Raw genomic sequence first — 11,897 nt, 5'->3', positions numbered from 1 at the left:
GGTTAAAATCTGCAGCAGGGGTGTAAATTTAATTTTTTATCTGGTGTATTTATAGTCTGTGTTTGGGTGTATTATGCAGATCTATATGCAGACCGTCATATATGGGTTCCAATCTATCTGGATCACCACTTCATATTATAGTACCTGTAAATCAGAAATTTTGAATACACCAGAGAGAGTTTAATTAATTTTGGTCTTGTGGACAACAAGTGGCTTTCAGGTAGTGTTGGGTTAAAATCTGCAGCAGGGGTGTAAATTTAATTTTTTATCGGGTGTATTTATAGTCTGTGTTTGGGTGTATTATGCAGATCTCTATGCAGACCGTCATATATGGGTTCCAATCTATCTGGATCACCACTTCATATTATAGTACCTGTAAATCAGAAATTTTGAATACACCAGAGAGAGTTTAATTAATTTTGGTCTTGTGGACAACAAGTGGCTTTCAGGTAGTGTTGGGTTAAAATCTGCAGCAGGGGTGTAAATTTAATTTTTTATCGGGTGTATTTATAGTCTGTGTTTGGGTGTATTATGCAGATCTTTATGCAGACCGTCATATATGGGTTCCAATCTATCTGGATCACCACTTCATATTATAGTACCTGTAAATCAGAAATTTTGAATACACCAAAGAGAGTTTCATTATGGAAAAAAAATTTACTTATAATTGAATCAAATATATTTACACCATGTGTTCAATTTCTTAGAACAAGAAGATCAATAAAACCTAGAAGAACATAGAAGAACAGTAAAAGATAGTTCTTCGATTTCGAAATCAGAAACAGAAATGTGGAAAATGTACAAGATGAGTAAAACAATAACGTACCTTGAATAATATTTTGTTGATGGTTTCTGCTATTATTCGCGACGAGTTCAAATGTCTCTTCAGTTTGGAATGTTGCTCGAAACTTGAGGATTTGTGTTATCTTTGAAGGAGAAGAGGAAGAGTGAGCCATAACGAGCGGTTTTTTCGAAGCGTAATCGTTCTAGTGACGCGCGTGAAATTGACGCTCCATTTAAAAGGAGGGAGTGGGCGTGGATTAAACCTGAGTTGGGCCAACTTGTAAGGATTGTATGCGTTATTTGCTTGTATGTGTAGCGGGCCCTAAAAATAATTGACAAAAAATTAGAGTGTCACAATCTGGATAAGCCTTTCTTCATCGTTTTTGTCTTTTCTCTGTAATTCACAAAATATATATATAAAAGAAAAGGCCACAAATTCCCAACACACACTTCCATTTTCAACGAGCAATGCAGTCGCCGGAAAACTTCTGATTCCGGCAACCACCACACTCTGCCACCTTTCTTCTTCTTCTTCTCTCTTCCACTTTCCACCAATGGCCGCTGTTACTTCTTCTTTCTCTCTCTCTACTCTTTCACAGTGCTCGCAGAGGAAGAACCTTTCCTTCTCTTCTTCTACTCGTTTTTTGGGAACCAATTCCGATTCTTTCCGATTGGGACCGAATTTCTCGCTACTATATGTTGCCGTTCGAGCTTCCGATTCCGCTTCCAGAGTGGTTGTTCGGTGTTCCTCTTCCCTCTCAGGTTTGTTTGGGGAAAAATTGAATGAAATTAAGAACTTCCTCAGAGTTCTGAAATTGTTTGAGGTTTCAAAAAATTGGGCAGTTTATGTTTTGTATAAAGGATTCGAAGTTGAATATAGTTCTTTTCTTTCAGGGATTGCTTAATTATCTAATTTTGGGACTAACATCAACGAAACTTATGAAGTTGGTAACTTGGGGTATCTTCATTGAAATTATGTGCTTATGAAATAATATCCTTTGTTTGTTTTTGGGATTTGGCGTTTGGGGTTTGGAATAACTGAGTTAGAGTCAAAGGAATTGTTTTTACCAGTATTTTAATATTGCAAAATTGTAATTGAGACTTTTTAGATTACTGAAATACCTCAAATGTTGAATCTTGGCTTTAAGAGTTTCAATTGTAGACAATGAAAGGTGATTGCTTGTTGAGGCCTTATGTAAAAACATGGTCAAAATATGATTTGACTGGGACTTTTTTCTAGATTGATGCCATCTTTTTAGGTTCAAGTACTCAGTGTAGCTCTTTCTTGCATAATTGAATGTGTTTCTCTAATATAGTCAGCGAGAGATTTAGGGTGTGTTTCATATGCGTTTTTGTTTTCCGTCTTCATTTTCTGCTTTCATTATCAGGATTTTGTGAAGGAGAATGAGAAAGAAGTGAAATGAATAAAATTTTGTTTCTATTTTCACTTCCCATCTTTTCTTTTTTCTTCACAAAATCTTGAAAACAGAAAATACCAAAAATGAAATCAGAAAATGTAAATGCAAACCAAACTAGTTTCTGAAATGAATAGATTCCTGTATAAATGCATGTTAAGGGCATCATTCGTTAGATATCTGAATAAATGAGATATGATCATACTCCTCTGGAGTTGGGAGCTTGATTTCTAGTTGCTAGGTAATTGTGCTCTATTTTGTGAGTAAAAATGGTGGTATGATTCCACATTAGATTTCTTCTTATAAATGTTATCAATGGTTACTAGTAAGTCATTGGTTGTTTATGTTCTTGATCCGCAGATATTCCAACTGTTTCGGAGACAAAGTTAGGTTTCCTTAAAGCCTATAAACGACCAATCCCTAGTATCTACAACAGTGTGTTGCAGGAGCTGATTGTCCAGCATCATTTGATGAGATACAAGAGATCATACCAGTATGACCCTGTATTTGCTCTTGGCTTTGTCACTGTATATGATCAACTCATGGAAGGGTATCCTAGTGATGAGGATCGGGATGCTATCTTCCAGGCATACATTAATGCATTGAAGGAAGATCCAGAACAATACAGGTTAGAACAATGAGCGCTTCTGCTTTTCTTGATTTCTTTTTCTCTTACTATTTCTACTACAGTCTTTCTGCTTTATGAAGACTAACTGCTATATGCTGCTGGATACGGTGTTACCTTGACTGACCAAGAATCTAACGGTGTCCAGCGGACATTTTGGAGCTTCCAAACATGAACTTGGCATCAAAATCAATTCAGGCAGAAGTTGCAAAATACAGATGCTCCTTGCTGCTTGATTTTGAAAATCGCTTAATTGGATCTACTGGCTGGTTGACACTCGTACTTGGTGCTTAAATTATTATTTTAAGATTAAGTCGGTTCAATATGTCCTCGATCATTGTTGTGAAATGGAAACTAGTTTTAAAAAATATTAATCCACTTATTGATAAATAAGAGTTATTTGCCTAAAGACAACTTGGTTAAACAGTTACACTTAGGAAATGTACCTGATGGAACACCTTTTTAGCAGGAACAAATAGCAATTGTGTAGCCATTATTTATTTATTTATTTGTTTTTTAATTTTCATAGGTCTGGTATAAATTGCACCTGTGATTTCATCTTACATCAAATAATATTTTATTTTGCCCATCTACAGAGCAGATGCACAGAAGTTGGAAGAATGGGCACGGGCTCAAAACTCAACCTCCCTGATTGAGTTTTCATCCAGAGAAGGAGAAGTTGAGGGAATATTAAAGGATATTGCAGAAAGAGCTGGTGCAAAGGGGAATTTTAGCTATAGTCGCTTCTTTGCAATTGGCCTCTTTCGCCTTCTTGAATTGGCAAATGCAATGGAACCAACAATTTTGGAAAAGGTTGGCCAGCTAAGCTGAAGCACAAAGAGATGTTAATTTCAAACTTTCAAAAATTAATTGTTTATTAGTAAGGTTTTACTTTGAAGTTTACCCTATATCATATTTAGTCCTGATACTAACTCTAGAAAACTACACTTTCAAGAAATATAGGAGCCTTCTTGCCTTACTGTATTAGATCATGATCTCTTTCCCACTTAGTTCAAGCACTTGGCAGGTTATTGCCTTTTTGTTTTCTTTACATATATTTAAAATTTATTTTCACTATTTTGCTTCTAGTGAAATTATTGCATTACCTTGTGACTTTGAATGAACATAATCCTTTGTTTGTAGTAACCATTTATGACATTGACTTTATAGGCACCAAAATCATAGATATAAATAAAAGCAAGCAATATTATAGGAGATGATTTGACAATTTTCTACCTCAGTATTTTTTTTCGCGGGACTTCTTATCAATTAATTTCTGGTGTCAATCTTACAGCTTTGTGCAGCTTTAAATGTTGACAAAAGAAGTGTTGATCGGGACTTGGATGTGTATCGCAATCTACTTTCTAAGTTGGTTCAAGCTAAAGAGCTGCTAAGGGAATATGTTGACAGGTAATTAGACCATTTGCAATGCCATTAAACGCTCCTAGTCTCCTTCTCTCCCTTCTCATGTGCTTGCTATTTATGACTCAACCCAGTATCTTGAAAATATATATAAAAAGAATAAAATGGAAAAACAATACAATACTTTATTCGGTATTTTTTTCTTTTAAAAAAAATTAACATAGAGATCACTAACTCCAAAGCAACTTACTAAGAACAATGGTATTAACTTTTACTTGAAATGCAAGGGTGTTTTGCATAGCCTATTTACTAGTTTCTTTAGTTTTGAACCAAATGCAACTTTTTATTCTTAATTTGAGAAAAGAAGGCATTACAAAGTTGGTTGGTAATTTATTGATAGTATCTGGCTGAAATTTGATTTTTGTGTTTAATATACCATATTCAGGTCATTTTACCTTTTGACACCAATTTGTTTCCCCACTGTCTGCTCAAAAAAATTTCCAGTACCCTGCATTTGACACCCTTAAATTTTCACCAGTGAAGTCCTTAGATTCCTGAACCTAAATGTTTGTAACCATAAGTCCATAACTTGCTTGTTTTCTCAGCAAGATTTTGACTCTTTGAAATGATACTTTGCCTCAGGGAGAAGAAGAAAAGAGAAGAAAGGTCTGAACCACAAAAGGCAAATGAGGCCATCACAAAATGTTTGGGACAACAGCAAATTTCTGCCCTGAAGTAATTTTTTTGGGGGGGGGGGGGGGGGGGTTGGTTCTCCTGAACTGATCACCAAGTGACGATTTTTTTATTCTTGACTTGTTTTTTGTTGTTCATGGGCATTATTGAATAATCATCTTGGTATTACATACTGTATTTGGTGTAATCTTAATGGTGGTCCATCTAAATCCTTGTTTTGTCACACCTGTCGAGACTTAAACCCTATCCTGGTCCCTACAGAAAATTTTGGACAAAGTAGTATCTTTAAGACTTAGAAGTCTCTGCCTATGGTTCCTCAGACCCTCCCCATTCAAAAAGAGGGATATGTTAGTACTTCAGTACCCTTTATATGTCCTTACTATTTCTGTATAGAGGGACTAATATAGAAAGACTTCTAAATCATGAGTTACTAACTTGTTCTTCAAAATTTTCGTTAGGGACAAAAATGGGAAGTTTATTATTGCCATTTCTTACATCATTACATGTATTTCTTTTTACATACACACCCAGTCAAAGAATTCCTTAAGGCATGTATTTTGGTTAATAAAATAGTTTGGTGTTTCAGTTCATCTTATATTTCATGGGTAACCAGTGCTTACAATCATTAGGCTCAGACTAACCAGTGCTTGTGAGGTAGCCATTATATTTAGAGTAAAACTCCTTTCCAACCTCTCCTTTTTCAATTTAGACAACTCGCACTTTAACGATTGAAAAATGATAATCTGCCTCTTATCCTTCCATTTCATTAGATGCATGAGCCCTTCTGTGAGAACTTTCGGCAAAAGATGACGGAAAATGTTTGCATGTGACGTAACTTGTATGACCTAGTCTTCATCGGTCCTACGTGTATAATAACTGTTTGATTGAGACTGTTTAGCTCCTATATAATAAAAATAATGTCCCATTCAAATAGTTATCATCCCTCTACAACGTCATTTTCATGACTGTCTAGGCAATAAACAATTCTAAGCAAATAGTTATCATTCATATAGTACAGGTGAATGCCAAATGATATAAGCTAACATCATACGCAACTATTTTCTGCCACTTTTTGTTAGAAATTCTTATAAAAGGACTTATACATCTAACAAAAAGAAAGAATAGGGGGCAGATTTCGAAAAAGAGTTTTACTCTTATATTTATGTGCTCGCAGATATGGTTTAGTTCACTTGTGATTTCTTAAAAGAAAATAGATTCCTTTTATATTATGTTCCTTTCATCTTCATCTAATCCGGTTATATAATGATGTCCATTTTGGTAATTGACTAATTAATGATATATGTTTCTCTCTTAGTACTGTATTTTAATTATTGTTTTATAAAAATCATAAAACAAAATTGACATTTCCTACTTTCTTTTGTTAGTACCAGAGTTAAGAATGAAGGAATTATTTAATCTCAGTCCATGCTCTTATGATCAAACAAATTACTGTAAGAATGAATGAGCATACCTCTAGTTGGAAGGGGTTAAATATGAACTACTAACACTAGAAGAATCTCTTTAATATAGTGAGTGAGCTAACTAAGATGAGAAATATCAACATCATCTGGAATTCTAAATGTGTCTGCTGCACCAAACTTCCGAAACTCCTCTCCTGTAGAGTGTTCATCCTCGTCACTGTCATCTTCCTCCGCATCATCAGTGTGGCGCGGTGATAAAGGATCATTCACACTCGTAGACTTGCACGTTTCAGTGGCAAGCATGTTAACCTGGCCATGGTGAGAAATCTCCACCACAACGGTGTCATCATCGACTGGGAGAGGTTGCTTCCACGGCTCCCCATCGATCCTCATGAATGTGTGATCTGCTGTGCCTTTGTGGAACTCAAACCTGATTCTATGCGCCTAACACCAAAACATCATTTTTGAAATTCAACTATAATTAAGTACTGTGGTACTTATAGTTATACTATATTCAACTACAATGCAAGCAAAAGGCAGCATCAAAGAATAGAAAAGCTTAATTATTCTGTCTCTCTAGTTTTATTAAATTTGCAATTATGTTTCGATACCTTTTTTTTCCTTTTTAATTAGGTTTTTATATTACTTTTAATTTTGTAATTAGGTCACTACCAGGAAAAAAATGTTAAAATTAATGGAATATTTCTCCGTAAATTAAAGGTACCCACACTTAAGACTCTAATTAAATCTTTGACCATAAATTTTTGAGAGGATTGTTCTATTAATTTTAACGTTTTTGACACAGAAATGACCTAATTACAAAATTATAAGTAGTGTAGGGATTTTATTGAAAGAAAAAAAGTATAACCTAATTGCAAATTTGGTGAAATTATAGGGACTAACAAAATAATTAAACTAATAAAAAATCACAAAAAAAAAACTAAAATAAAACAAAAGGTGTGGATATCAAATATCACACACATACCTGAGCAAGACGAGTTCCATGTCCTTTTGGAGCAAGCAAAACAAGGCCATGCCATGCATCTCTAAAACCAACAACCTCTAAAAGGCCATCATCCACAAATGGTGGTGTCAAATCTCTCTGTATTCCAAACAACAAAATGAGATTAAGAATTTACGGGAGAAAGAGAACTTAACTAAATAAATTAATGTATGTGAATACTTGTAATATGAGAGTAACATTGATCCAAAATTACATAACAAGTGACAATAACAGAAGAATATAGAGGAATAATATATGCTAGTAAACCAGTACCTTAAAATTTGACAGAGAAAAATATTTCACTAACATATGAAATTTACCTGTTCAAGCTTTTTCTGATTCGGTGTACCCCATGGATTCAATCCACCAGAAAAACTGGGCAAGTTAAGACACACAATTGACCTGATGCTGCATATAAAATTGGAAAGAGTGACAAAAGGACTAAGGTGATAAGCAGATATATTGTGTATACTAAATTTGATATTTGGCAAAGTTGAAATTTGCACTTGATCATCTAGTATAGAAAATGACTTACTAGGGAGGTATAGGTAGGTCTTCCCATTTACCACGCCTTCGGATTATTTTTACTTTCGCAAGTTGCGCTATGTTCCTGCATTGAAAATCAAATCATATTACTTTCAAACCGAAGAACAGCAAGCTGCAATCATAAAATTTAAAACCAAATCAAGATTGCCTACTAGTTAGTTAAAGGCCTATCCTACAGCTACAGCACCAATTGTAAGGAGAGCCAAGTTAACTATCAATCTATCATGTTACAGTTGTTAAGTTTTCATGAATTTACATAAATTTACAATAGACATTCGCGAAATTTACATAAAAGAAAAGTCTTTTTTTTCTTTTTCCAGTTTTAATGAACTGACCTGTCAGCAGGATGGAATAAGGAAGCAAAAAACCATCCTTGTGAGCATCCAAGCTTAGCATAAGTACTCTAACATGTAGATCAAAATCAAAACAACTATATAAACTTTTTTGGAGGGAAAAAGAAAAAATGGGATGAGAACATTCTCTCTGGTCCAAATTAAATCAAAACAACCAACTACAGATTGTTTATAGTTGCAGAAGGAACAATAACATACCTGATTAACCAACTGGTTCTTGAATTTTTCAGGATTCATCTTTCGTTCAGAATGAAATGCATAGGACACTTGAGCATCCATGCCTATTTCAATAGTCCAGTTATTATTGAATCAAAACAGAACAAAAGTAAGTTGTTTCCATCATGTTACTTATGTCACACTTTTCATATCAATCTCTAAGAGATGTCTAGTAAACAGGTTAGACCTCAACAAATTTTAATCATCAAATTAGTCTTCAAACTTTTATTTCATTAGACAGACCAGTCCCTGCATCAGAATGTCCATCTATATGAAAGGATTGATTTAAGAATTTTAAAACTTCTTTAAGAACTATCATGTCTTTATTAAATAATAATAGAGATTGATTTATCTAACTTTTTACCAAAATTTGACACGAGAATTGATTTGTCTGTCAAAATAAAAGGTTAGTGAGTAATTTGGTGAATAAAATTGGTTGAGAATTAAAGTATTCGACCAAATTTTCTTAGGAACTAAATTGAAGCATTACCCTATAAATAATCGTCATAATTTGATAGCACATAAACTAGATGCTACCAAAGGATTGGAAACAAATTAATTTTGAATTTGGCAATAAATTCAAACTAGACAACTAATTATTCCAAAAAAATGCAAAATGGATTTGTGAGGTGTGCAACATAAAGTTCAAGCACAGAAGAACCAAGGAGTGACTTCTTTTACATACCCATGCTAAAGTAATTCCAAAACCCTCCACGGAAAGTGTGGTAACCTTCCTGAGAAGAAATTAGAAAGAATGACTAAGTAGGAAATAAGACAACTCATAATTAAAACAATAACAGAACATGGACAAGATATTAAAACCAAGCAGTAAAGTGCACAAAATCTATACAAAATTTATTCTGCTTATTTGTAGCATAGTAATAGTAATTAGGTTCACATCCTTGATTGTCCAATTAAATCATTTCCATCCCTACGAAGTTAATTACAACCTATGTGTAACTAACTATGCCAAATTAAATTAAAATTAAGAAAATATCATTGATTTAAATTCTTAAAGCAGAACAGTGAATCAGACGTAATATGTAGCAGAAAAAGTGACTTATGCCTTACCACATTAAGTTCATCTCCCGCAGATACACGCTGGAATGCATGCAAAGAATGCGGTAACTCGAGCGGCGGAATTGGATCACAGGAACCTTCTTTAGGAGCTCTCATTCTCATGACGATATGCCAGCTTAAGGAAATATTCAACAAGCATGAGCAATCAGAGTTTTGTAGAAGAATTATGTGCAAGAATTGCATAGAGATCTTTACTTAAAACATAAAAATTGAATAGAGATCTTGACTTAGAATTTGTAGAATATAGTTCCAAAACTCATTACTTGTCTATTGTCATTTCCTTAGCCTTCATGACTTGATCTAAAAATTGCTCAACTGAGTTTTGATCCGTCCCAGGGTTCTTCTTCCCCTGTAATGAAGCAAAAAAGTATGTGCTAGCTTCATCATTTATTTTTTCTTCCTCTCTAAGTTATTGATAACTTTTATGAAAACAATAATCTTAGCAACTACTTAATGCATAGCATAAATCAAACCAAGAAAAAAAATTGCTCAGGAAAGAACACAAAAAGTAATAAGGAAACTGCAGTAGCAGAATAAAATGTTTTAACGCTTAAACTATAGTATAATGCATTAAATCTAGTGCAGAGTTTCATAGAAAAAATAAAATAAAAATAATAAATCACTTAAATGTTACTAAAGTTTTCCTACCCAACCAAATGCAAAAGGAAGATTATTCCCTGTGCCCAAGGGAACTGTGGCTATTGGTGGTGGATGAGATAACTTGAGATCACAAACAACTCCAAGTAACCACCCTGCTGTTCCATCACCTCCTGCAACCTAAAGTCAATGCACATATCATAAACTCGAAAAGGAACATATCCATATAAAATTTACCTTTTTTATAAATAAGTTTAACCATTTTCTGTATTCATTCTTTTTTCTTTTTCCTTTTTTCCCCCTCAGTCTTTTACTATTTGATTTATTTGGTGTAGACCCTAAACCTCATCCAATAGAAAAGAAGGGTGAGTCAGTTCCCTTTATGCGAAAAAGAGTGAATACAAATATTATTACTCAAAAAACATAAAATAACCCATAAAACATTATTAATCACAAACTCACAATTAACTTCAGCCTCTCCATAATCTTCATGGCAAATTGATCACCCTGGACCTTGAGATTTTCCAACTTAGCATAGATTGAATGCAGCACCTTATCAGGAGCATTTTCCCCCAAATCAAAAACCTGACAAATGAAAATCATATATATAAACTTAAGATTACAAACTTCAATTGAACATTTAACTAACAATCGTGAAATATTTTATATAAAGCTAATGAGACATTATAAATAACAACTCATAACAAATTTACCTGTTTCTCGTTAAGAAGAGTTCTATATGTTTTCAAGAGTTCCCCTCCGAGTTGTCCACCGCTCCTGGAGTTAATAAAAACAAGAACCGGAGACTTTGGCACCGAATCATGATCGTTACCGACCTCAATGCTTTGAGTTTTGGATTCCGGGACGAGAATGTAATCCGGAATCTTAAAATTGTTCAACAAGTTTGAGTCTTTTGAAGACATTATTGCTGCATGCAGGTCCAATACTACGTAAGGAGTTCAGATATTGATAAATAAATAATTTAACTAAAAAAGAGAAAAGAAGAAGGAATTGATTTAGACATAATTACTAATATTGAATGCGATGCGTGAAAGTTGAAATATCGTATAATGATTCTTGGATTCTACGATGAATAATAGTTATGGGGACACATATACGTGATTATCAAATTAAATTCCAGGATGAGAACAATAGAAAATTAAGATGTGCAATCTATTGATAACAATGAGTGTTGTTTTAGAGAGAAGAGAGAGAGATTACTAATTGAGTGATGAGTGTAAGGTGATGTTAAAGATGGATATTGTGGGGAGGAGATCTGAGAAATGCTGAGATGGATGAAAAGAGAATAAGAGATACAACTATACAAGTGTTCAGAACACGTAAAGGAAAGAAGGATGGCACGTGGGAGAGAGCTGACCTGCTAATTTTTTTTATGATAAATGTTATGATGTCTACATGTTGTGCCTAACTTACTAAAATTGACAAATAGATAATATTTAATAAATTTTAAATTTTTTATATTTATTTTATATATATATTTTTGTTTATAAAAATAAGTTAAACAATTTAGATAACATAATAAAAAATACTATAAAATTTACTTTTTTTATATAAAAAAAATTAGTTTTTGCAAAGAGAAATCAGAAATGGGGATCTTGTGCTACTGGGTCCCTTTGGGATCTGGGATCTGGGACCTGGCCTTCTTACACAGTTACACCAAAAACAAATTTCAATTTCTACAACTCAATCTAAAAATATAATCTCCAGTAGGCCTTAAGTTTTACAAAAAGTCGATGACTCTATGAAGTCACATGGAAAGTTATATGAGACTGAAGCAGCGAC

The 11,897-nt window shown here is 33.7% G+C and overlaps 2 protein-coding genes and 1 long non-coding RNA gene across 4 annotated transcripts; 2 read left to right on the top strand and 1 right to left on the bottom strand.

Annotated features, from left to right (window-relative positions):
* Positions 1-1,152: 1,152 nt before the first annotated feature.
* Positions 1,153-5,473, top strand: LOC112789737 (protein THYLAKOID FORMATION1, chloroplastic). Its single transcript, XM_025831774.2, has 5 exons — positions 1,153-1,545; positions 2,559-2,826; positions 3,420-3,636; positions 4,118-4,233; positions 4,828-5,473. The coding sequence occupies exons 1-5, from the start codon at positions 1,338-1,340 to the stop codon at positions 4,922-4,924; spliced, it is 906 nt and encodes a 301-aa protein (XP_025687559.1). The 5' UTR covers positions 1,153-1,337; the 3' UTR covers positions 4,925-5,473.
* Positions 5,474-6,271: 798 nt separating this feature from the next.
* On the bottom strand, positions 6,272-11,440 carry LOC112789736 (diacylglycerol kinase 5-like). 2 transcript variants are annotated; one of them, XM_025831773.3, is made up of 13 exons: positions 11,316-11,440; positions 10,808-11,022; positions 10,557-10,679; positions 10,146-10,274; positions 9,761-9,846; positions 9,489-9,612; positions 9,103-9,151; positions 8,400-8,482; positions 8,184-8,251; positions 7,838-7,912; positions 7,623-7,710; positions 7,285-7,401; positions 6,272-6,743 (listed from the first exon to the last, which is right to left on the bottom strand). In XM_025831773.3, the coding sequence occupies exons 2-13, from the start codon at positions 11,015-11,017 to the stop codon at positions 6,417-6,419; spliced, it is 1,479 nt and encodes a 492-aa protein (XP_025687558.1). In that variant the 5' UTR covers positions 11,018-11,022; positions 11,316-11,440; the 3' UTR covers positions 6,272-6,416. The 2 variants fall into 2 exon arrangements, with proteins under 2 accessions (XP_025687558.1, XP_072088614.1); XM_072232513.1 differs by having other exon boundaries at positions 11,125-11,380.
* LOC140183727 (uncharacterized) lies at positions 8,432-9,883 on the top strand. Its single transcript, XR_011879584.1, has 2 exons — positions 8,432-8,526; positions 9,512-9,883. It is a non-coding gene; the product is annotated as an uncharacterized lncRNA (long non-coding RNA).
* Positions 11,441-11,897: the final 457 nt, after the last annotated feature.

Source organism: Arachis hypogaea, chromosome 3 (genome assembly GCF_003086295.3).
Source record: "Arachis hypogaea cultivar Tifrunner chromosome 3, arahy.Tifrunner.gnm2.J5K5, whole genome shotgun sequence".
Taxonomy (NCBI): Eukaryota; Viridiplantae; Streptophyta; class Magnoliopsida; order Fabales; family Fabaceae; genus Arachis; species Arachis hypogaea.
The sequence above is the reverse complement of the archived record's forward strand: the minus strand, read 5'-3'. Positions and strand labels throughout refer to the sequence as shown.

What these genes read in the sequence shown, in the direction of transcription:
- LOC112789737 (XM_025831774.2), top strand. Translation starts at nt 1,338, where the DNA reads ATGGCCGCTGTTACTTCTTCTTTCTCTCTCTCTACTCTTTCACAGTGC. An exon ending in GAAGATCCAGAACAATACAG is followed by an intron (nt 2,827 to 3,419) that starts GTTAGAACAATG and finishes GCCCATCTACAG; the next exon opens with AGCAGATGCACAGAAGTTGG. An exon ending in CTAAGGGAATATGTTGACAG is followed by an intron (nt 4,234 to 4,827) that starts GTAATTAGACCA and finishes ACTTTGCCTCAG; the next exon opens with GGAGAAGAAGAAAAGAGAAG.
- LOC112789736 (XM_025831773.3), bottom strand. Translation starts at nt 11,017, where the DNA reads ATGTCTTCAAAAGACTCAAACTTGTTGAACAATTTTAAGATTCCGGAT. An exon ending in CGGGAGATGAACTTAATGTG is followed by an intron (nt 9,152 to 9,488) that starts GTAAGGCATAAG and finishes ATTTCTTCTCAG; the next exon opens with GAAGGTTACCACACTTTCCG. An exon ending in GACCTACCTATACCTCCCTA is followed by an intron (nt 7,711 to 7,837) that starts GTAAGTCATTTT and finishes TTTTATATGCAG; the next exon opens with CATCAGGTCAATTGTGTGTC.